The sequence below is a fragment of the Ammospiza caudacuta genome, chromosome 1 (assembly GCF_027887145.1).
Source record: "Ammospiza caudacuta isolate bAmmCau1 chromosome 1, bAmmCau1.pri, whole genome shotgun sequence".
In the NCBI taxonomy this organism is placed as follows: domain Eukaryota; kingdom Metazoa; phylum Chordata; class Aves; order Passeriformes; family Passerellidae; genus Ammospiza; species Ammospiza caudacuta.
The window spans coordinates 53235765-53259877 of NC_080593.1; the positions used below are offsets into that span (position 1 = coordinate 53235765).

Sequence of the window (24113 nt, forward strand, 5' to 3'; positions counted from 1 at the left end):
GACACTTGTCACTTGCAGCATGTAATGTTGATTTGCTTATTCTGGAAGAGGAGCTGCTCCAAGGTTCTCAGGATAGTGTGACACCTATGAGAACTGGGCTTTATTTAATGAAATAAAGCCCAAAAGTGGGATTGGGATCTGAGAACCGCACCTTCTTTTAAGGAAGTCAGATGTTAGAATGACATCTGGTCCAACCTCCCTGCTCAAGCAGGATCATCTTAGAGCAGAGGGCACAGGATTGTGTCTAGATGGTTCCTGAATAGCTCCAGTGAGGCAGACTCCACCACTTCTCCAGGCAGCCTGTTCCAGTGTGCCATCACTCACAGTAAAGGTGCAGTAAGCCCCTTACAACTTGCTTTGGCTTACTATTGCTTTCCAGATCTTGTGAAATCATTCAGACAAGTACAGATCATCTCTCCCTGCAAGAACTGGCACTGAGAAGCCAAGTCTCTCTCGTGCTATAAGGGAGTATTGCTGCATGGAGAGGAGTGGGACCACAGCTCTGTCTGCTGTATGGAGGCAGGCAGCAACCTGGGGCAATATTTGGGACACTTCTCACATATTAATGGAATGGTTTAGTACAGCTCATTTTTGTTTTCCCAAAGTAAGGGACCCAATGTGCACAGATCCAATGTGCATGGAGCCAGGGCTGTTGCTTCTCCAGTGAAGTTGAAGTCCAAGGCTAACTTGTCTCTGGCCCGTCTGTTCCCATTACTCCGTGCTATTGCAGCCTCACATTGAATATTGTGTGCTGTTCCAGGCATCACACTATAAGATACAAAGCTACTAAAGAGCATCTAAAGAGGGGCAACATATGGTGAAGGGCCTTGAGGGGAAGCTGTATGAGGAGCACCTGAGGTCACTTGGTCTGTTCAATCTGGAGGACACTGAGGGGAGACCTCGTTGCAATTGCAACTTTCTCATGAGGGGAAGAGGGGCACTGACCTCTTCTCTGTGGTGACCAGGGGACAGGGTCGAGGGACTGGCCTAGAGCTGTGTCATGGGAGATTTAGGTTAGATATTAGAAAAAAGTTCTTCACACAGTGGGTGGTTGGGCAGTGGAACAGACTCCCCAACACGACGCCTGACACAGTTCAAGTGGTTTTTAGACTATACTCTCAGGAACACGGTGTGACGCTTGTGGCTGTCCTGGGCAGGACCAGGAGTTGGACGCAACGATCCTTGTGAGTTCCTTCCAACCAAGAATATTCTGAGATTGCGTCTGACCTGATGTAATGCATTTCGCCCTTGAAGGGTTTCCGCGATAAGCCGCGGGCACGGCGGGGAGCAGCGCCAGGCCGGGCGGGCTGGGGCCGTCGGAGCGAGGCGGGTGGTGCGGCTGTCCCCGCCCGGCGGCCCCGGGGGAGGTGCCGGGCTGGGCCGCGCCACGCCACGCCAGCCCGGGCCGAGGGCTGTGGCCGCCGGGCTGTGAGTACGGGCTGCGGGGGCTGGCGAAAAGCGGCGGTCCCGGGGGACGGAGCGGGGCCGGGAGCTCCCGGAGAGGCGAGGCGGGCCCAAGCACATCGCGTCCCGGCAGTGACCGGGGGACGGGGGAAGAACAGGAGTGACAGGGGCCGTGTCCCCACCCGCCCGCTCCGCCGGAGCCGGCGTGTGGGCGGAGGGCGAGGCTGGGGGCGGCCGGCGGGCCGAGCCGGGCTGGGGCGAGCGCTGAGGGCGCCGTGCCCTCACCCGAGATGGCGGCGCGGCCTCCCCGGCGCGGCGAACACGTGATGGCGGAGAGGAGGGAGAGGAGGAGCGGGCCGCGCCGGGCCGGGCCGCGGGCGGGAGGGTCGGCCGGGGCCCCGATCCCCGCCCAGGGGAGATCGGGCCCTGGGGCGAAGGCACGGGACGGTGTGTGACCTTGTGGTTGATAATGGAGCTACTGCCCAGTAGTTGTGCTGAATAAGTATTTGCGTCTGTGGTTTTAGTGTCACTGCAGCCCTTGATTTATGTGTGCTCTGCGTTGAAGCGTGTGTGTGTCTGTGTGTGTGTGTCTGTGTGTCTGTGTTTGTGTGTGTGTCTAGGAGTTGTAGCTGCTGTGGGGAGAGGTGACCAGTTACTAATCATGAGGTTTTACTCATTGCATCACATTCAAGGATAAGCTTGTGGCAGTGGCAAAGACTTCGAGGGGGAAAGGCTGATTTTTCTGGCCTGCTGGGACTGTGAAGAGCGTGAGTACGTCACCTTGGAAGGCATCAGGAATCTTGGCCATGAAGAAGCAGGTGGAGATGTTGCTGATGCTGGATAGGGACCAGGCCAGTAGCAGTCAATGCTGGCCGTTTCCACTTGGCCATAGGGCCAGGGAAGCCCACTGTTTGAAGGCAGCCCACTGCTTGAAGGCAGCCCACTGCTTGAAGGCAGCCCACTGTTTGAAGGCAGGCCACTGTTTGAAAGCAGGCCACTGAGTTGTCCTGGTAGAGCCTGTTGTAGGACCTGGCTATGTCTTGTTGCTCCTTTTCATTTGGAGTTTCATTTATCTTGTCCTTTAATACCAGTTTACTTCAACATGCGAGTTAGGTAAGAATTATAGGAAGAATTACAGTGTTTATAGTTGTAGTCAGGAGTCAAAATTTATTTATTTTACTATTCATAGTGGTTACTGTCTTAAATATGCTATTGTTTGGTGTAGTATGAATCCTACATTTTCAAAGACAGCACATATTCAGTAAAAGAATTCCAATCATACTTTCCTTAAGGAAGGCCTGCTGAAGTAATATAGATGTGGAAAAATAGATTTATCAGTTGCAACCCAGTAAATCTCTTAGTAGAATTAGAAAACATAGCAATTTTAGCATAGAGATTCTCCTGGTAGTAGAACTACAAATCATAGTCTGTCATGAGGCTGTGTAATAGAAACATATGATGGTTTGGGTTGGAAGGGACATTAAAGATCATCTAGTTGCAACTCCCCTGCTGTGTGCTGGGACACCTTTTACTATGGTGGCTTCTACTGCACCAGGTTGCTCCAACCTGACTTTGACTTTTACCACTCCAGGGATGAGGCATCCACAACTTCTCTGGGCAACCTGTCCCAGTGCTTCACCACCCTCTGAGGGGTTCATGCACTGAGTTGAACAGTGCAGGTTCAAAGCTGGGTCTGTGTAAGCATGTTGGGTAGCTTTTAATTTTAATGGTAAGTGTGATGAGAGAGAGAGAGACAAGATTTGCTTATGGCATTAACTGTTTTTCTGATTTTGCTCTGGATGGCAGCTTTTGCAAATGAGTTGTGAGGGTTAACATCCCTCTAAGTGACTGGCTGAGTGAAGATCTCTTATGTAGCAGGTGGGGGGAAACCACAAGCTTGCAAGGTCTGTGTGTAGATTTGATGCTACCTTGCTGAGAACTGGTGTCTTCTGAGGCTTAAATTTCTGAAGGTGAAGGAAAGGTATTGAACTCATCACTGGGACTTTGTGTTGAAGATCCAGTCCTTGTGCTTTACAATACCTATTGCACTTAAGTCTACTGCAAGGCTGCAGTGTATACTATTAGAAAGAACTCTTTAGACTGTTTTTATTCTTGGCCATGCAATAACACTCTTTGTTCTCACTTGACAGGAATAATGTTTCCAACATGTCTGTGCAGTCACTGCTTTGTGAAAGAATTGCTGTTGCCAAAGACTTGATTAAGAGAGCGGAAGCCCTTTCCAAGTCCCAGAAAAGGAGAATAGAAGGTGGGGCAAAGCTCTGTAGCAAACTGAAGGCAGAGCTAAATTTCTTACACAAGGTGGAAGCAGGGAAAGTGGCCATTAAAGAATCCCATCTGCAGAGTACAAACCTTACCCACCTCCAAGCCATTATTCAGTCAGCAGAGAACCTGGAGGATGTTGTCAGTGTCCTCCACGTCTTTGCTTACGAGGACAGGTTTGGAGACAAGCAGACACTGGTGGTAGATGTCGTTGCAAACGGAGGTCACACGTGGGTGAAGGCCATCGGTCGCAAAGCTGAGGCCCTGCATAACATCTGGCTGGGAAGGGGCCAGTATGGTGACAAAAGTGTCATTGAGCAGGCAGAGGACTTCCTGCAAGCAAGCCGTCAGCAGCCCGTGGAGTACAGCAATCCCCACATCATCTTTGCATTCTACAACAGCGTGTCCAGTCCTATGGCAGAGAGGCTCAAGGAGATGGGGATATCTGTGAGAGGAGATGTTGTTGCTGTGAACTCACTGGTGGAACCATCTGCAGAAAACGAGCACCTTGACAGCAGTGAATCAGATGAAGAAGGCTCTGAACTCCTGCAGGTGACAAGAGTAGACCGGGAGAATTTAGTGGCCAGCATTGCTTTCCCTACCCAGATTAAAGTAAACGTCTGCAATAGAGTTAATTTGGACATCACTACCTTAATAACCTACGTCTCTGCGCTGAGCTATGGTGGCTGCTACTTTGTCTTCAAGGAAAAAGTGCTGACAGAACAAGCAGCCCAAGAAAGAAGAGAGAGAGTCCTGCCTCAGCTGAAGGAGTTCATGGAAGGAAAAGAGCTCTTTGCCTGTGAATCTGCTGTCAGAGATTTCCAGTCCATCTTGGAAACGCTGGGAGGACCTGGAGAGAAAGAGCGAGCTGCATTGCTTGTTAAAAGAATTAACGTGGTGCCAGATCAGCCTTCGGACCGTGCCTTAGGACTCGTGGCTAGTTCAAAAATCAACAGCCGCTCTTTAGCCATTTTTGGCACAGGAGACACTTTGAAAGCCATCACCATGACTGCAAATAGTGGGTTTGTGAGGGCAGCAGCAAACCAAGGAGTCAGGTTCAGTGTTTTCGTCCATCAGCCACGAGCACTGACAGAAAGCAAAGAATCTTTAGCCACACCTCTACCAAAGCGCTGCCCATCTGATAACGGAGTGTAACTCATTTAATGAGTTGCAATGGAAAATACTGCAGCTACTGCAGTGGAGGCATTTGGAGAAGCAGAAGAGTCATAGCAATACAGTTTTGGGTGTGTATCAATAGTGACAGCAACTAGCAATGGAAGAGCTCTTCAAGGGATTTGTAATATTTTTGCTACTTCCTTGAGGTTATTTTTTGTCCAGCTGACCATTAATTTATTCACTAAAGTAATAACAAGTCAATGAAAATTTTTAACTGGCTTACAATGCATTAATTGTATCCATCCCCATTAAAAAGTTCAGTTAAAGCACAAGTTACTGAGGTCTTGTTATTTTTGTCCTCCTCAGAGAGGTAAAATTCGTCATCTTAGATGAACTTTGGGCTTGACTTCCATGGAACTTATATCTTTCTTTCCCCTATTCCATCCAACGTTGGTTTTGGTTGGTTCAGGGGGACCTTGTGCAGAGACTTATGCCTTTTTGGGAGTGTGGTGTTTCGTGAAGATGTGAAAAGTAGCCATGAATAGAAACCAACTTAAGCCTTCCTTGTCTTATTGAAAGCAACCTCTATGTGTATACCAGGGTTAGGCTGAATTAGGCAACATCTTTAAAATTCCTGGAAAAATCAGTTGGAGTTGATTTGCATTAATATGTTGTTGCTCTTGGGCTGAACTGGACAGCCAGTGGTAGCAGACCAAGGTGGCACATCCACTTCACTTTTCTCTTAGCCTTTGTCCAGCAAAGTCTTGCTGGTTGTAAAGCCCAGCTCAAAGCTTCAGATAGCAGAATCCTAGACTGAGCCAGGACCCAGGTAGTTTTTGATATTAGCATGCTCTTTGCTGAGGACTCATGGTGATCTTGAACTTGGCTTTTTTGCATCTGAATTACAAAGCCTCAGTGAGGTCCTTCAGTGTTGGAGTGATGGAGGAGATTTGCAGGGCATGTTCTTAAATCCTAGTTTGCTCTGTAGTAGAGGGAAGCCTTTTCGCTGGTGCTGTAATTGCTCTTTTTATTCCAAGTGTAGAATAAACAACTATTTCTTCTGCTGTATTTTTTTTCTTTGCCCAGAGAGATTTGCAGTTGTAGGGGTCTTTATCATGTTGGTTTTTTTTTCTGAATGCTGTAATGACAGCACTTGCTGTTTGGTATTAATTTTCATCAGTTTCCTAGTGGAAATCTTGAAATGTCAGAGTGAAGCTCCAAGCTATACATTTTTATCAGGTCAGTGAAAGAGATACCTGCTGAATATTTTATAGGCTGTTGTTAAACACAATTGCATTGTTATGCAGCTTAATAGTTCAGGCCAAGAACATTCTCTTGCCACTCCACTCTAAATTTCTTCCTACAGTACAATGTATCTGCAGTGCTGCTTTTAGCTGTAGGCTCAAACCATTTCTTTCTGGTTGCTAGCAGTGATGCAAAGATACTGGAATGCCAGCAAGACCACTCTGTGTGCCTTGTTCAGCTGAGTAAGCTGAACTCCCAAGGGGCAGAGGTGTACTTCTTGTTGGTGGGATTCTTGGTCTTCTCTTACTACACCTGTAGAGTAAAATGTTAGGAGTGTTCACCAGTGGTCACATGCTGCATAGCTTTACTTGAAGCTCCTAGTAATGTGGATGGCAGTCTGCTCTCTGTGCTCCCCATTTTCTGTGCGTCCCTGAAGTAGTTCACAAAGTTTAAGATAGGTGGAACTGGATTTTGGGTTTTGCTGCTTCAGCATCCAGTGTACTACCTGCAAGTTTCTCAGTTCCTCCTTGGTGAGTTCTAACAAAACATCTGGCTTGTTCCTACAGTGTAACACAGTGTAATGAAACCTCATGGCAGGATTCATCTCCCACTGTATCCATTAATTTTCTTGAAAGTTCTTCTGAAGGGAGAGGAGGACCAACCCAATGAAACAATAATATATTGGCTGTGCTGCAGAAATGCAAGTCTGCCTTAGTAGTTAGCAGTGCAAGCTTCACCATGTGGGAGCTTAGAGAGGTAGTAAGCTATCATGGTGTGATGCATTTACCAGACATAACCAGAGATGTCTGTGAAGTGTTATAAACAGCTGGAAGAAAAGTACCTTTCATTTCTGCCATGTGAGCTCTTAGTCTGGACACCTGTGTGATGTCTTTCCTCTGCAGTAGGTGTGGGAATAGGGCTTGGGGAGGCCATCTGTCTAAGAGAAAAAGAACTGTGTGTTTCAAGACTGTGTTTGTCTTGCATCATGTGTCCTGAAAAAGGGTACAGGAAACCTCCTAGTTAATAATTTATGAACAAATAACATGGGAGGGAGGGGTTCTTTTTGTCTGCAGCTCAGTGCTGTAAAAGTTGAGGTTCCAAAAGACAGCTTACTATTTCATAGATTCACAAAATGTTAAGTGTTTGGAATGGACCTTAAAGATCATCTAGAGCCAACCCTCCCTGCCAGGGGCAGGGACACTTCCCACTAGACCACATTGCTCAAGGCTTTATCCAACCTGCCCTTAAACACTGCCAGGGATGGGGAATCCACAGCCTCCCTGGGCAGTCTGTTCCAGTGTCTCACCACACTTGCCGTAAAAAAATCCTTCCTAATATTTAACCTAAATTTTACCTCTTTCAACGTGTACCCATTATGCTTTGTCCTGTCATTGCAGTTCCTGAGGTAGAGTCTCTCTCCAGCTTGATGAAGAGTCTCCTGCTTCCCTGTAGGTCCCTTTCAGATACTGGAAGGTTGCCATCAGGTCTCCATGCAACCTTCTTTTCTCCAGCCTGAACAACTTTCTCAGCCTGTGTTCATAGGGGAGGTGCTCTAGTTCTCTTATCAGCTTTGTGGCCTCCTCTGGACTTGCTCCGTGTCCTTTTAATGTTGGGGGCACCACAACTGTGCACAGTACTCCAGGTGGGATCACATGTGAGCAGAGTAGAGGGGCAGAATCACCTCCTTTGAACTGCTGGCCATATACCTTGTGATGCAGCCCAGGATTCAATTGGCTTTCTAAGCTGAGAGCACACACAGCTGGCTGGTGTGGAGTTTTTCCTCACCTGTAACCCCCAGGTCTTTCTTAGCATGGCTGCTCTCAACCACTTCTCTGCCCAAGCCATTGGTGTGTCTGGGATTGCAGTGACCCAGGTGTAGGACCTTGCACTTTGCTTTGTGGAACTTCATGAGGTTTGCATTGGCCTCTGCATGGTATTATCCCTTCCCTCCGTGGTGTCAACTGCACCACAGAGCCTTGGTGTTAGCAAATCTGCTGGAGGTGCACTTGGTCCCTCTGTCCACATTGCCAGTAAAAACGTTGAAGAGCCCCAGTACCAATCTCTGAGGGACACCACTCAGCAGTGGTCTCCATGTGTAGCCATTGACCACAGCTCTTTGTATATAGCAATCCAGCTTTATCCACCGAGTGGTCCATCCATCAAATCCCTGTCTCCAGTCTGGAGACAAGGATGTCCTGCAGGAGTTTGAAATACTTTGCATTTACTCCAGGTAGACAATGTCAGTTGCTCTACCCTGTCCACCAACGCTGTAGCCCTGCCATAGAAGGTCACCACATTTGTCAGGCATGATTTCACAACCTGCTTTCACAAATGCTTTCACATTTCTAATTCCTTGTAGAACCATTTTGGCTGTTACCAGCCATCTCTTTGTTAGCCAGGTGCCTTAGCATAGTTTCCAGTAGAATCTGCTGTGTGACCTTGCCTGGCACAGAGCTGAAACTGAGTGATCAGTAGTTTCCTGGGTCTTTTGCTTTCCCCTTTTTAAAATGGGGTTACATTTCCCTTTTTCCCATCATCGGGGACTTCACCTGACTGCCATGATTTTTCAGAAATGATGGATAGTGGCTCAGCAACTTTGTCTGCCAGCTACCTCAGGAGCCATGGATGAGCCTCATTGGGTCCCGTGGACTTGTGCACATTCTCAAACCTGAGAAGGTCTTAAACCTGATTCTCTCCTACAGTCAGGGTCTTCATCCTCCCTGCATCTGCCAGAGGCACAGAAGTAATTGAGAACCCCAGCCTTCTCTTTGTCCAGGGTAGCCAGATCTCTCTTTTCCTTCTGGAAAGGACTCACCTTATCCTGGTCTTTCACTTGATTGCAATGTATCTATGGAATCCCTTTCTGTTATCCTTAATATTCCCTGGCCAGACACAGTTCTAACTGGGCCTTGGCTTCTCTAACCTTGTCCCTAGCTTCCCATACAATTTTCCTGCTCTTTTCAGGCCCTCTATCCTCGTTTCCACTTTCTGAAAGCTTCTTTTCTCACTATGAGTTTGCACAGCATCCTCATATCCATCCCTAGAGGTCTCCTGGCATTTTTGCTCAGTCTCCTTGTTGAGATACCTTGCTCCTGAGCTTGGAGGAGGTGATGTTGAAATTCAGCCAGTGATCTTGGGCCCCTCTGTCTTCCAGCGCTCTATCCAATGAGACTCTTACCAAATAGAGCCTTGGAGAGGCCAAAGTCTCCTCTCCTGAAGTCAGGGCACTGAGCTTGCTGTGTGCCTTCCTTGCTGTCATCATAAACACCATCTCCTGGTCACTGCAGCCAAGCCTGCCTTGAAGCACTGCATTCCCCACCAGCTCCTTCCTCTTGGTGAGCACAAGGTCCAGTAATGGCACCAAAGATAGTTTTTCCTTCTTTGTCAAATAGATCCTGTCATCCCCCAGTAAACCAGGCTTGGCAAAGCAAGTCCTATGAGTCAGAGTAACCAAAACCCTGACTAGGGCACCATTGCTGTAGCCATTTGTTGACCTGCCAGATTTGTCTGCATATTTCAAGTCCCTCTCCTTTGACCTGGAGGATTAATGAAAAAACAACTTGAACTGCAGAGCCCTTCACTATCTCTTGCAGGGCTCCTTAGTCCCTCTTAGTTCTTCCCAGACTGGTGCCAGCTGTATCACTGGCTCCCACATGGAACACTAATAGTGGGTAATAGTCTGTGTTTGAGTAGGCTTGGGAGCTTCTCAGTAATGTCCCAGACCCAGGCTCCTGGAAGGCTGTCCAGCTCCCTTGAGAGTGGGTCAGGCCAACAGATGAGTGCCTCTCTACCTCATAAAGCAGAATCACCCACTCCTAGCACCTGTCACCTTTTCTTGGTTGAACTTGTCATTAATTTATTTGTAGAATAGATTGGGCAGCTCCAGTTATCTCTTGCTCTCTGAGGTCCACCTGGGTAATCAAACTCATTTTCCCAATGATTGAGTTGAAGGCATATTTACTCCTCTTCTAGTTTGATCACTCACTCCCTAAGTTTTGTGCTTTACTTTTGCACTCTGCCCATTCAAACAGCCCCTTGTGCTCCCTGGAGCTGTTTAAATCTCCCTCGGATGCTCCTGGCAATGCCTCCTCCTTGCCAGTGATTTTTCACCAATTAATCTGTTTTACAGTATTACAGGATGTAGTCAAAGCTAGGTGCATTGTAATAGTGCCCTTATGCATGGTAATTCATTATGGCCTTTCAATCCTTTGCATTTAAGTTAATATGCTTACAGCCTTTTCACCCTGATAAGGGCTTTGAACGAGTAAGTGGGAGACAGCTGCAATTCCACTTCTTGCTGTGACTCTAAAGAAGTGTGTTTCCATCATTTTCCCTGCTGTATTGCATCCAGCAATCTTGAATATCCTCTTGGGTACCCTCTAAAGAAGTTTGTCCAAGCCACAGGTGAGAGGGCAGTGGCCTGCATTTAAACATGGTAGGTGACCCAGAGAAAGCAGGAAAAAGCAAGTGACTCTGTATTCCTGGAATCAGAAGTGAGTGAATTCTGTTTGCAATATTCCTTCCCAGCTGCTGCTGCAGAGCTGGCAGGGACACTTCTGTGTGACCTGTAAGTGCAACTCTGTTGAAAAGCCTCTGTATCTGGAGCCACCGTGTGGTGATTTTCTTCATTACCAGTCCTTTTTGACCAACACGATATTTGCTACTGAATCGATGTTTATCTTTTACTAATTTCTGCCAATCATATAGGCAATCTTTTAGGAATATTAAACCCTTTCTACGTGACAATGGGAAGGAAGCTTGAGGGTTTTATTGTTATTTTCTGTGTCCCTGTTGCATCTTGCAATGAAAAACTCAGAATGTGGATGTTCTCTTTTTTTTTCCCCTGCAGTGGTTTTTTTGCTTATCAGTCAAACAGAAATGTACAGTTGACAAGCTCTAAAAATTTTTTTATAAGATGAAAGGATGCTCGCTTGGAAACAAAATGTGTTTTGATTGTAATATTTATTTTATATTGCCTTTGAATGTATTGGTGATCTGCTCATACAAACCATTGTTCTGGTTTGGTGAATTTAGGTATCTTTTACTTAATGTCACCAGTAGGAGATTAGATGTTGAACTTTCCTTATTTATGACTTTGCAAATGAGCCATTAGAAGATGGAAAATTATATTTGAAATAAGTTTGAATAAATGGAAATCCAAAACTGCTTTTCCTTTCTTCCAACATCATACAACTACTGTGTCTACACTACACCAGGCCCTATAGGATATGGAGATGTCTCACTTGCTGCTATGGGTTTTGAGGGATATTTTTTTTTAGTGGAAGTTTAAAGCATTAAGTTCCTTGGAAAAGAGGGAGTCCTAATTTTTTTTAGGGAACCTTTTTCTTCTGACAGTTCTAATTTATTTTAGATTATTTCTGTATGGTCTCTAAGGAGAGCCAACATCTCTGTTCTATGCAGCGCTCAGCCTGCTCTCTTTGCTCCAACAATAAGAATATTAAACAAAGAATGCTGCAATTGATGCCAGGCAGTAGGAAGCACTTGGATATTACATGAGAAATAAATCGCTAAGTTAAGTTTTTAGTACAATCATGTTTCTGTATAAGTTCTTTAGTTGCTGTTGTTCTGGCTGACAGAACTTGAAGATCAATGATTTATTTGCCTTTGTACCTGCAAGCCATGAAAACAATCAGAGGTTTTTGCATGTTTGTAGCCACAGCTGTTTAAGAAGTTAATGGGCTAAATAGTGGTTTGTGTTTCAAACTGCCCCTGCCATCTGAGGATACCTTCAGCAGATGTAAAGCATTCTGAAGTCAACTGGAGCCTATCTGAAAATGCTTTCACAACCCTGCTTCTAGTTCCTGCAAACTGAAAGTAGGCTTGGTCAGAACAGAAATAAAATAAGAAAACACAAGCATCAGCTGTATGAAAAATGTTTGAGAGGTGACATTAAAAAAAAAAAAAAAAAAACACCACTCAAAAAAGCCTGAAAAAACACACCCTAAAGTACTTTTAATATTTTAGCTGAAGTGGACCAGGTCAAGGACTTACAATAATGACAAAGCGTGTACTTGCGATGACATTCTTTATTTCAGGTTATCGTGCAAGTAACACAGCACAGGTCAACTGTTGTCTAATTATCCTGGTGAAGTAAGCAAGAATTAGATGGGGTTCTGGAACTGAAGGCTATGGTTGCAGTTTTCCTGCAAGGTGTAGTTCTGGGAATGGCTCTGCCATCTAGCTTGCAACAGGCAACTCACATGTGTTCTTGGTGGTGAAATAACCTCTATAGGTAAGTAGGTGTTGCTTTTTCATCAAGTTTTAATGTGGAAATTTACTCTAGAACAAAAAAAAAAAAAGAGAGAGTATCAAATTAGTACACTGCTCAGAAGTGTGACTTTGGGGCTTTGCAAGTTCTTACCTATGAGTACCATGGAAATTAAGATTGTTCCTAAATAAACTATTGTAAGGAATAAGCAAACAAAACCCCCTTCTCACAGCTTCATTATTCCTTTGAGCATATTTAAATTACCCTCACTTATAATGTCTCTTACAAAAAGTGAATGATCCTCACATATAAGGAAATATGTAATATGAAATAATATAATAAAAAGACCCCAAATCAAACCTCAAATCCACAAAATAAGAAAATGCCCACAAAATCCCCAAAAGAATTAACATCTGATAAAGAAGCTGGGCTCCTTTATTTATTAATGAGACTGAGTATATGATAAAGCAGCTCAGTGTGGTAATGAGAAATATGGAGATACAGGCCACAGAGCTTTCTGCTGTATAGGTACCAAAATCCTCCTCAGGTCTTTCTTCTGTAGGGGTTAATTTGGCCCATATTTATTGAGATGGTGTTCACCAGAGTGAAATGTCACTCAGACATACCACAGGCCTTCATAATAATGGAACTTGTCCATATAAATATGTTTTCATTTTTGGTGTGGTTGGGCTTGTGCGTTTTGTCCCACATTAGAAATGGGCATTATAAGCCAGCATTAACTATATTCACAAGAGAAACCTCTTCCAGGTCAGGGGAGGTCTTTGCTTCACATACAGTTATAAAATTCCTTCATCCATAATAACACATTTTGTCTTAAGGAGTATCATCTTCCTCTCAGTTGCAGCAATTTATTTATGTTTTTGGAATAAGGAGAGGCTAGATATCTGGTATGCCGTATATTTTGCCAAAAATAGACTACAAGGAAAAGCAGCATTTTAATTCATCCTGCTGCCTTAGTTCAGGAAAGGTGGGAGATTGGAGTAACAAAACTGAGACATAAAAGACAAAATGGGTCTTACCAGATATTTCAGTGGGTGACTCCTGGGTTGGTTCTTGGCTTGTCTCCACACTGGGCTTAGGGGTAGACTCAGCACTTGACTCTCCGCTCAGCTCCCAAAAGGTCTGCTCACCTTCTTGCCCTCCGTTGCTCCCGGCTTGCTCCGTGCCATTCTCGTGGTGCGAGTCTCCGCTGTAATCCGGGGGCAGCTCTGTGCTTGGCTGTGGGCTGGGATCGCTGCTTTGCTCCACGCTGGCTGCCTCAAGCACTGCGGTAACAGGGACACCTACAAACAAAGTGAAAGGAATTTACAGGTTTGAAAAGTTATTTCTAGGTATATCCAAAAATGTGTGTAGTTCTTTTTAGGACTCAGAGATCCCAAGTAGGAGTTAAGGCAGGGGAAGAAAAGTAACCTTAGGAGTAAGTACAATATGAATGTGAATCTTAAATTGACAAAGGTGGATTTGCCTCAAGTTGACTCACCTTGTGCCTCTAGTTGATCTACCAGCATCAGAACCAGCACTGCTGAGAGGATTGTCATCTTTTTCAGCATGGTCGCCTAAATACCAAGTAAAGAACAAGCCTTTGGAGCAAAACTTGAAATGTGTGGTGGACAAAAAGCCCTGGGTATTTAAAGGCAAGCTCCTACATCTGCGTGCTTTGACATCACCCTGAAAATAACAGGTTACAAAACCAACATCGAATTACATTTTCAAAACAAATGTAGGATCTGTAAGAGACTGTAATCAGGCAATTCCTGCCCTTTGCTTTGGGGTGAGATAACCTTTGCTGCAAGCAGTAAAGGACTTTGGGGGCAGAGAGGTGGGACAGCGGCGGCCCAAACTGTGGTAGCACTGATAGTGATGTCACTGTGTGCCTCTGGCAATGCTGGTTTCTCCAGGCAATTGATCCTGTTGGTTTTGAACGAGGATCTTCAAAAATCCTTTGATATGACACTTGACAGATTGAATATTCCTTATGGGTAACAGGTGAAAGGTGAAGTGTGACTAAAAAATGTGCACCTGGCTCCTGTGTTGTAAGGAAATAACAGCAGTGCGAAAGAACTGTGATGTTTTGGTCAAACATTTCATTGGGAAGACTTCCTTTGCATTGTTGGAAACTTGTGTGTTTGTGTGTGTGCTGTTCAGCCTGTGGTATCTCAGTCCCATAATGATGCCCTTGAAAGGTTTGGACAGAACCAGAAAAATCTAAGTAGGACCTGTCTCCTGTGTGTGGTTTGATCAGCAAAGCACAACTATTGTTCTAAGGGCCATTTCTGATGCAGAGAAGTTGCTCTGATTGCGTTCATGCAGTTCAGTTCCCCATGACCTTGCCCATCCAGGGCAGTGGGTACACTCAGGTAAGTTATGTTTTGGGGTCTGCTGAAGGAGTAGTGAACCTCAGGGCTGTGTGAGCAGCTCTCTGTGTTGCAGATAGAGAATTGTGGGCCTGGCTCTGGATGTTGCGCTTGTATGAGTGAGTGGTGTAATTGCCGCAACTAGCAATTCTGCAGTAATTAGCAGAATTAGGTTAATGTCAAATCAACGTAAAAGAATTCAGAATCTGACTCTGTAAGATTTCCCCCCACCCTGTTTCCCTGATTTCACTTGTTTAATATTGCATCAACTTAGTTTTTGAACATAGTGTTTCTTTCAAGTTGCTTCTTACCTCTAGGGTTTGCCTAAGGCATTATTCTTCTAATCAAGCTTTTTATGCTGCAACAGAAGGATTCTATTTTTTTCTTGAGAAGAAAAAGAAATACTGATGTCCATGAACACCTACTGGTACATGGCTGATGCAGTAGATTTCTCCTGTGTTACTGGTTTCAACTGAATGTTGATGTGTAACATCATTTTTTTTCAAATGTGGAAAAATTTTTCTTGAGTATGGAAGAATTTGTTGCCAACTCACCTAGAACAATATGATGCACAGGTCAGAAATCTGGAGGTAACTATCTGCAATGAGCAAGATTCCTCAGTGTAGACTAAGAACTCTGTTTTTTCATTCTTGAAGATGTTTTTCCTATATGGTTTTCATTTGGTACTGGGCCTGCTTGTTTTGAAGGAAGTGTAAATAAATATGTTGCAAAATTTGTTCCTCCTAATGGGTTACAACTGTATAAGGAAAGAGGAATTATTGTGTTACTCCCTCAGTGGATCTCTAATTTAGTTTTGAAATATTTATCTTCCGTTTTAATGAGGCTCATTGAGCACGGTTGCTCATCTTGCTCTGTGCAGGTTCTTCTGTCCGTTTCATTGTTATAGTTTCTAAAAATTTGAAGCAGGGAATTTAGGCATTTTAAGGCAGAGTTTCAGGTTAGTTTTTTGTCTGGAGACAAAGTTAGTTTCACCGTTTTTGCACTGCTCCCAGTCATTTTCTTAAGGGGAAATCTCAAAAAATAGCAAAGTGATACATTTCGAGTGGGATTTCTTACTCTTTGAGGTTGTGGGGTGTTTTTATTTAGAATAAATACAGAACTTGTCACTATTCAGTATCTTCAGTGATCTGAAGGTAAATACAGTTAACATTACTGAAGGAATCATGAGATGAGATGAGAATCCTGTGGAATAAGTAATGGTGAGGGCAGAGGAGTGTTACAGGTTTATTGCTTTTAGCTACTATTTTTTCTATGTTCTCCAGCCAAAAAGGCAAGTTGCATGTACTGCATAAAGGAATAAAAGCCATACTTAAGCAATGAAGGCGGCACCTGGAAAACAGTCTTGCTCCAACTGTTTCTGTCCCCAGATTCGCAAATGTGGCCCTCAGGCCAAATATTAACATCTATTATAGAATATAACCAAACTAGAGAGGGTAAAGAAATAAACCGTGAATATTAAAAAAAATCCTCCCTGTGTAGAGACAAATATTTTCAGATGTAAAGTCTGTATATTTTAATACAAAGAAAGATATGGGAGTGACTTATGTTTTGTCATTTCATAAAGGGGGAAAAACCCCAAAAAGCTAGGTCCTAAAGCAGTCATTAATGGCATAGATGGAGGCGTAGCCACAGACTGTGGCTTGATGCTAAAGAAAAATTAATGATTTAGGTACTAATCACTGGATTTACTAGGAGGGAACTGGGTGGTATTGAAGAATCCAGTGGATTAAAAAAACCCTTGGTATGATTGTCTGATGGTTCCCCTTAGCCTTGTGTTTTGAGTCTCAGTTGTCCAGACTGATATTGAGCTCCTAGGAGGAAGCAAATACTGTGGAGATGGATCACCACCTTCCCCTGTGAGGGGTGGTGGATGTTTGGTCTCACTGCTGAAATGGAAGAAGGTTACAGCATTTGTTACTCTCTGGTTACAAATGGGCAGTCTGTACAAACTGTTCATACACTGTGTCTGCCTTACTCATGTGCAGAAGGTGGAAAGTTGTGCAAGCGTCCCCTTGTCTTTAGTCAGGACAAAGGAGTGAACTCCACCTGAACTGAATTAGAGTTTTGAAGGATGTCTGATAGAAACCTGACAGCGACCGAAACTCTCTGCTGATGCCTGGAGTGTGACAGGTGTGTGATGCCACTGTGTCAAACTATCTCTGTGCCAATGTCACTTATTCTCAGTATTCATTTGGTCCAGGTGCCTTGGTTGATATGGAGACTGGTAACTGGGGCTCCAGCAGGTGTGGGACAAGAAAATCTTTCTTCATATGCTTCTGTGCCTGTGCAGTGACTGGATGTGGGAATTTGCCTTGCATTGTCATGACTGCGTGCAAGAACTCCAAAGGTGTGCTGTGCAGTCAGGCAGGGTGCTGGGAAGTTTTGGCAGCAAGTGGTGGTAACTGAATGTGATATGTAACTGCCTTTCCCCCTCACCTCCAAATTCAGAAATACAGTCCAGGGTATTTAATAAAAGTGCTTTCACATCCTAAGAATATTGTGAATAAATGATGCTAAAATAATTTTCAAAAACTTGTTTCCTTTCTTTCCTTGAACATGTTTTTTTGTATTTCTTTCACTTGAAAGCAAGCCAGAGTCATGAAATGAAGCTCAGTGAAGCTAGGAGCAAAGCAAGGGACATTATTGTCAGATGGTGGAGGAACTAGTTGTCAGAAGTTTGCACAGGCTCAGGAGAGAGCTGCAAATAAAAGTAAAACTGTGGGTAAATAACCTGGGACATGGAAACAACATCAGACCAAAAGTTCCTCAGATGAAAAATAGGATCATAGGTTAATTCAGCTTGGAAGAGATTGCAGGAGACCTCTAGTCTGTTATCCCACTGAAAGCAGGGACACCTGGCTCATACCGTTTTACTCAGAGATTTATTCAGTCTGGCTCTGAAGTCCTCCAAGGACAGAATCTGCAAAACCTCTCTGGGAAGCTTGCTCCAATGCTTGACAGTCCTCACAATGAAAAAGTGCTTCCTTATGTTCCATCTGAACATTCCTTCTTTCAGTTTATGCCTGTTGTCTCTTACCCTCCCAATCTTATCCTCTTTTCCTTATGTCAGGTATGGCTTTGGGAAACCTTAATAAATATCTGGAAAATGAGAGAATCTTAGTTGGAGGCCGACATATTACATGTGTTTATGTGCATAAAAGAGAAAGGCTTTCTCTAAATTCTTACTTTTCTCTGGGCATCAACTCATGGCCACCTTTGCAAATAGTGCACTAGGTTAGGTGGGTCCTTGGTGAGACTGGGTTAAGCATTATCCTTTGTTGGACTAGTGTAGAGGAGGGAAGGGTGTTCATTCTAATTTGAGTCTCTGGAACAGCTGTAGAACACTTAAAAACAAATATAGGTTATCTTCTTTGCTGTTTGAACAAGTGAATTCTTATAATGTTGTGTTTTAGGGTTGGTTTGGGGTTTTTTTGGTTGTTTTTATCTTTGCATCTTGCCAAAAGAGATAATTTGGAAAATTGTTTAATTTAGAGAAGTTGACTCAGTGCTAAGGAGCTGTGAGATTAGATTGCACAACACTAGACAGAAACTACTGTTTTCAAAACAAGCTTTTTTTTGTTAGCAGCAAGGACCAGACTTTCTGGAAAGGTGAAGGATGCCAAGACTAGTGCATTCTTTTATTGTGAGCTGATGCCTAGGGCATTTCATAGCAGATATAACTATTCATGTTTTGGGAAAAGTATTGTCCCTTCAGGTATTTAATTTTTGTTTTGCAAAGAGTTCTCTTCTTTTTCATGGGGATGAGCTTGAGAGAAAATTAAAGTCAAAGATTCTAGTCAAATTCTATGGGAGAAAAAGAAGAGTTTTTTGTGCTTCACTTAGTGTTTAAGCTTTCAGAAGGATTTCTGGAGGTAATTGATTGAACTGGTTTGGTTTGCCAGTAAAAAAATTGTGGACATTTTGTGGAGAACCTGAGAAAAAATATGAAGTCAGGATCTTTTGTGTATACATAAGGGTATGCTAACTTATATATCAGAAGCTCTAAATACAATAGTTTGAAATAAGCTTTTGTTATTCAAAGCAGTCTTTCACTACTTGGAATGCAGACATTTTTCTTTTGCCCCAGAAGTCCAATGTAGTTTATAAAGGTAAGTAAGTTTTTATCACTTCACTGCTGGGGATACCGAGGCACAGACAAGACTACAAGACTGACTGAATGAATACCTGCTGCCTCTCAGGGATGTCTCAAAATAAAGTATTTATTTCAGGTTTTCCAGATATTGGTGGAGTGGGGGAAGGAGGAGCCATGAAGAGGAGGTGAAGGAGGTCGAGAGAAAGATGTTATGGAAAGTTAAGATACCTTTGGTAGGTCAGAAGGAATTGGTGTTTTGGGTGTGTGCTCTCTGTAGGCCAGTAGAATAACTCAGGAATGGTGAAGCTGAAACAGGTCCCGCTGTCCTCAGTTGAGCCCTGCACAAAGCTGAAAACCACTTGTATCAGACAGGGGTGAAGAAGCCATTTCATAAACTGTTACTGGACAATTTTCCCACAGAGATCCCTTCTTTCTTGCTGTCATTAATTATGTGCTTAGGAAGACCAAAATCCCGTGTTTGTTTCTGCTCACTGTGGGTGTTATTTGGGCTGTCTCATTCTCTCCAGTAACATTAGGTGTTTCTGGAATCCTGTTAGGTGTTTTACCTTATTAAATCTGATGACAATGCTTTCCATAAGCTAGTGATGGAAAAATGAATGGTAGTTGAGAAATGAATCCATTATGTGTGACGAATAACAAGGTGGAGAGTTGTTCTTTGCAGAAGAGTTGTCAGAAGTCACTTATTTAATGTGTTTTCATTTCTAAAAACATTTCAGAGCTGGCTGATGCTTGATTGACCAAATCAACCCATGGGTTCACTGTAAAAGGAGAATATCAAACTGCTCAAGTAAGGCAGCTTTAAGGCACTTCTTTGTGTTGAAGAGAATGATCTGATTCTGTTTTGCTTAAATTATCATCTCCTAGGAGTGGTTCATGCAACTTCCAAAGAGAATTGTGCTCTCTATTTAACATTCAGGCAGTCATTAGGTAATGTAACCTAATATGATGCTATTAAGTGAATTAATGAAAATACTGTAGATAAATAAGAAGCAGCTCCTCTAAAGCTGTGACTCTGCTGGACTGATGGTTTTATATCTTGTCTTTTCTGACAAGTCTTTCAGTTTATAAGAACATGGTAAACTGGGAGCGCTCTAAAGCTGTGCAACCCTTTATTCTTCTGTAGAAAGTTTCTACATTGCTTAAGCACTTCACTTTGATATCCTCTTAGTTGTACCAACTGAAGGAGTGAAGAAAAGACAGTGAATGTAAATCTTTACTTTTCATGTTCTTTATTGAGAGTACTCTAATTTTGGCCATGTAAATTTGGATGTTAATTTGAATTCTTGCATATGAACTAATATAAAAGCCTTTACAGAAGTTCCTGTTTAATTTTGAAAGGTGTAATTTGCCACAACTTAAATCAGACTGTTTTATGACTTGCATGAATCGAATCTGGGTGAAATGATAAAAGATTACTCCACCAGCTTAACTTACAAAGCAGAAATATCACCCAGGAAGTCTTGATTTTCTCTCCTCTTCTGCTTTGTCCCTGTGCTTTCTCTTCTGGTACAAGTGGTGCTTAACTGCCTTCTGGGATGCCGATTCAACCTGCTGATGTGGCAGAAAACTTGCTTTTCCTATATACTGGAGAATTAGGATACCTCAGTAGAGGTCAAGTGAATACTGGAGGTGATACAGAGGAATGGTGGAAATGTGGCCAAGAGCAGAGTACGTCAGTGGCTGCTGGTCACCTCAGCTGATCCCATCTGGTACCTCCATAACTCTCTTGAAAGACATAAATTGAAATGGTGGGTTGTAGTTACTTTTGTCTGTGTAAGAGCAAATTAGCAGTAATTAGCCCAAATGGAGCTGATGTGGCAGGAGCAGTTTTGGGCCAGACACAGCAGAGCTGTCTCAGAAGAGCCCCCATAAAAGTTCTGGCACTAGTGGACTTGGCAGCACCAGACAGGGCTGTAGATTGTGGTGCTACAGCTCAGAAGTGCACTTTGAGCTTCCTCCCAAGCCTTTTTGATTTTAATGGAAATTCTCCTGCCACCCCAGCCTTGCCCATAGTTACTGACAGTGACAGGGATTGACATTTCAGACCAGGCAAGAGTGTATGAGCCAGCAAAGCAGATGTGCAGTTTGCAGTGGTGCTGTGCTGAAAAAGACAGACAAGTGGGATTAGCTGATACATTCACCTGCTAGTTTATTTAGTAGGAGATGCAGGCTTGCTTTTGTTAAGGCAATATTTTCCACTTTGTATTCTTGCTCCACATCCTTTCATGTCACAACATCATCATGTCCTTTCAGTCTTTTCTTTCTGCATACCTTTCTCCTGCCATTCTTTTCTAAATGCATGTTTGTCACTATTTCATAAGACAGCTTTTTTCCCTTCCATGGAGGGTCATCTGAAAGAGGTCAGGAGGAAGGAGCTCACCTGAACTTTGCCAGGAAGGAGTGGATGGAAGCATTTTCTTATCTGTAAAACTTTGACCTCTCAGCTTTCTGCCAGAGGGCAAAGGTGCTTACTTAGAAGTAATGTGACCCTACTCAACTGTTGAAAACTTTGGTTTACCAAGCAGCATATTTTACTCCAAATGTCATGGCTTCCCATTGTCTGTGGGGGCTTTTCTGAAATTGAGTGCTTTGTATAGGTAAAGATTTATGAAAAACAAGTGCCAGTGCAGCACAAATACCAGAGCTCACCTGTTCTGTCAAGTGTCCACCATAGGATCCCAATTCCAGCATGTTCTTGGGAAAATGGGAGAGTGCTTTGAAAATGGATTGTGAGCATCATAATGAAGTCATAGATTTCATGAGCATCTTTCTTGTAGCAGGGAAGCATGTTCCATTATGAATTGTTTTTTCTTCTTTAGGGTTCAGTATTTCCAAAGCTAGTGGAAGATGTGTTATCAACTTCAGTACGAGCAGCTCTGAGGAGTGCTAGAGCTCATATCTTCTGCCTTTTTAAATCTTATATGAGTGAAGGAGTCATCTTCCTCTCCTGGGATGTTCCTCTTCAGGTTAATATCACACCAGTAAATTTGGTTCATACAGGTTTTTGATTCTCTATGGATACCTTTTTGGTATGTGTCTTTGTTCTGTCTTCATAACTTCATTGTTATCACTCTTGATAAATTTTCCGTATCAATAGTCCTTGAGCATCACAGCTGTTGGATCAAGCAAGAGCTTTCTGTAGCATTCTGAAAATTCTCTTAGATGTGGGCTTGAATGGTCATGGATTCAACTCAGTTTGCAGTTATGGTATGTGCTGTTTGTCTTTGTGAACTGGATGGGTATGAAGGATGTTTCACCAGTCAAATGGAAAGGAGTTATGTGATCTGAAGGGGATAACTGGGGGCTCGATGCAGTGATCCAAAATAACTTTTCCAACTTTCCCTTTACCCACCTTCGTCCTGAGACAGAGCAATCTGGGAAATATTGAATGTTTCAGAATTTCTTCCTCTAGTAATTTTTACAACCTATGTCCTGTATTCAGGTGATTTCTGTTCCTCCTCATTCTGCCCACAGAGAAATAGAAATGGAGTTTTCACAGAGGGAGAATTACATTTTACAGTCTGATCTAAATTCCAGTGGCATCAAGAAGGGTCTGTCTATCTCTAGACCCTTCTTGTTCTCCATTGTTTGGTTACATTAGTTTCCCTATGTAACAGTGTGAAGCCAGGCATGGAAATAATGGTCAGCTGGGCACAGTGGTGCAGCTCCTAGGTAGTTCATACTACCAGGTAATGTATATGGCCCTCAACTTCCTTTAGGCTCCTAGAATTTGATATTGAAAGTTCTTTATTATACTTCTGTTTTAGTCTGTGGTTACTTTTTAAATGCGACATAAATTCCAGCACATCCTCAAGCCTGGCTTCTTATTTCCACCCTCTAAGCTTGCCTCTGTGACATTTGTCTGGCTATGCAGTCAGGCAAGCCAGGGGAACAATTTTGCTAGAAAAGGGCTCAAAACAAAAAGGGTGATTTCTGCTGGATCTTTTTTTCCAAGCCATGGTGCAGCTGTGTGAATATCCAAAGGGAAAGCACAGTAATGACTGTAGCAGGGCAGAGCTGTGGAGGATGGCCCACACTGCTCAGCAGTGATCCAGCTTTATTTTGTGACTTTGAAAGCACCTGAGTTGCAATGAAGGTTGAGGCACGCAAAGCAGGACAGATGCCAGAAATGGAGGCAGAATTTTCCTTTCCCTTGTCAACAAAGGAGCCATTTGTAACACAGGATGCTGACTCCTACCTGGGAGATGGGAAATTCTGGTCTTGAGAAGCGTGCCTGCTACTTAGTGGGTAAAGCTGCTGTGATTTATGGCCAACCAAAAAGGCACTGCTAGCACAGCAATTGGGATTTCTGCTGAGGAAAAAAAAAAAAAGGCACAGTATTAAAGAAGAAATATTCTTTGAGTTAGAAGTAGGTGTCAGATGGTTCGCCAGCAGAGCTATGGTTGTCTGCTTCTTATCTTGGGACTAGAAACTGAGCCCTTGTAATGCAATGTTCATCTAATGCAGGTGTAATACTTTATCAGAAAATCCTGATGGAATCTGCTCTTTGTGAGGTACTGAAAGAGTTAAGAGAAAACTTCATCTCTGCTCAGCCTAGCAGCATCCAGTTCAGAAGATAAAAGCACCTTTCAGTGTGAACAGGCTGCAAAATGTATTTGAAAAGAAATTGTTTAATGCCAATTGTCATTAAGAATTTATTTTCAAGTATATTTTGCAGTTTGCTCATGCTGAAAGGTCCTTTTATCTTTGTAAGTTACAGACAGTGGGACTGAACCAAATAGGTGGCTTTCCTTTTAAATAAAGTGAAAAATATTGGATCAGGATTACATCTGTCATAGGTTATAATATTATTTATATATATTTTTCATCAAACCTGAATTCCCCAAGAACTGTCAGATTTATATGAAGTCTCAGAGTCCTGGATTTTGCATCTGGGGGTGTGATTGCCTTAATGGAAGACCAAGCTGCTTGCATTTGCTCTGCCAACACTCAGGTAGACTTGGTCACATGAACATAAAAGCCAGTCCAAAGCTGTTTATAAGGATGGTACTTCAGGTAACACAGTGAGTGCCTGTGTCATGGCTCAGCCTGACACTTAGGTTCAAACTTGGCACTCCTGGCCACATCTGGTATCATTTGTTAGCAACCTAAGTACCATGGCCAGCTGTAGCCTGCACTCCAGAGAACTCCCTGAGTTCTACCATTTTCTGGACAGCATCAATTATTTTACCTGCTTAAAATACTGTGAATCCTTTCTCTTCTGGATAATTATGAATTCCTTTATCTCTTTCTCAGAAGTTCCAGATGAAATGTAAAAGTCCAGTCAAACAAGTTTTGCTTTGTTCTGTTTTTACTTGTTTCTGGTACT

The 24113-nt window shown here is 43.3% G+C and overlaps 1 protein-coding gene across 3 annotated transcripts; it reads left to right on the forward strand.

The window, feature by feature from the left end:
• The first annotated feature begins 1326 nt into the window (after window positions 1–1326).
• On the forward strand, window positions 1327–5132 carry C1H7orf25 (chromosome 1 C7orf25 homolog). 3 transcript variants are annotated; one of them, XM_058808953.1, is made up of 2 exons: window positions 1327–1428; window positions 3555–5132. In XM_058808953.1, the coding sequence occupies exon 2, from the start codon at window positions 3571–3573 to the stop codon at window positions 4837–4839; it is 1269 nt and encodes a 422-aa protein (XP_058664936.1). In that variant the 5' UTR covers window positions 1327–1428; window positions 3555–3570; the 3' UTR covers window positions 4840–5132. The 3 variants fall into 3 exon arrangements, with proteins under 3 accessions (XP_058664936.1, XP_058664951.1, XP_058664943.1); XM_058808968.1 differs by having other exon boundaries at window positions 1390–1432; XM_058808960.1 differs by lacking the exon at window positions 1327–1428 and adding an exon at window positions 1791–1851.
• Window positions 5133–24113: the final 18981 nt, after the last annotated feature.

Excerpts from the sequence above, each read along its gene's own strand:
- C1H7orf25 (XM_058808953.1), top strand. The coding sequence starts at position 3,571 with ATGTCTGTGCAGTCACTGCTTTGTGAAAGAATTGCTGTTGCCAAAGAC.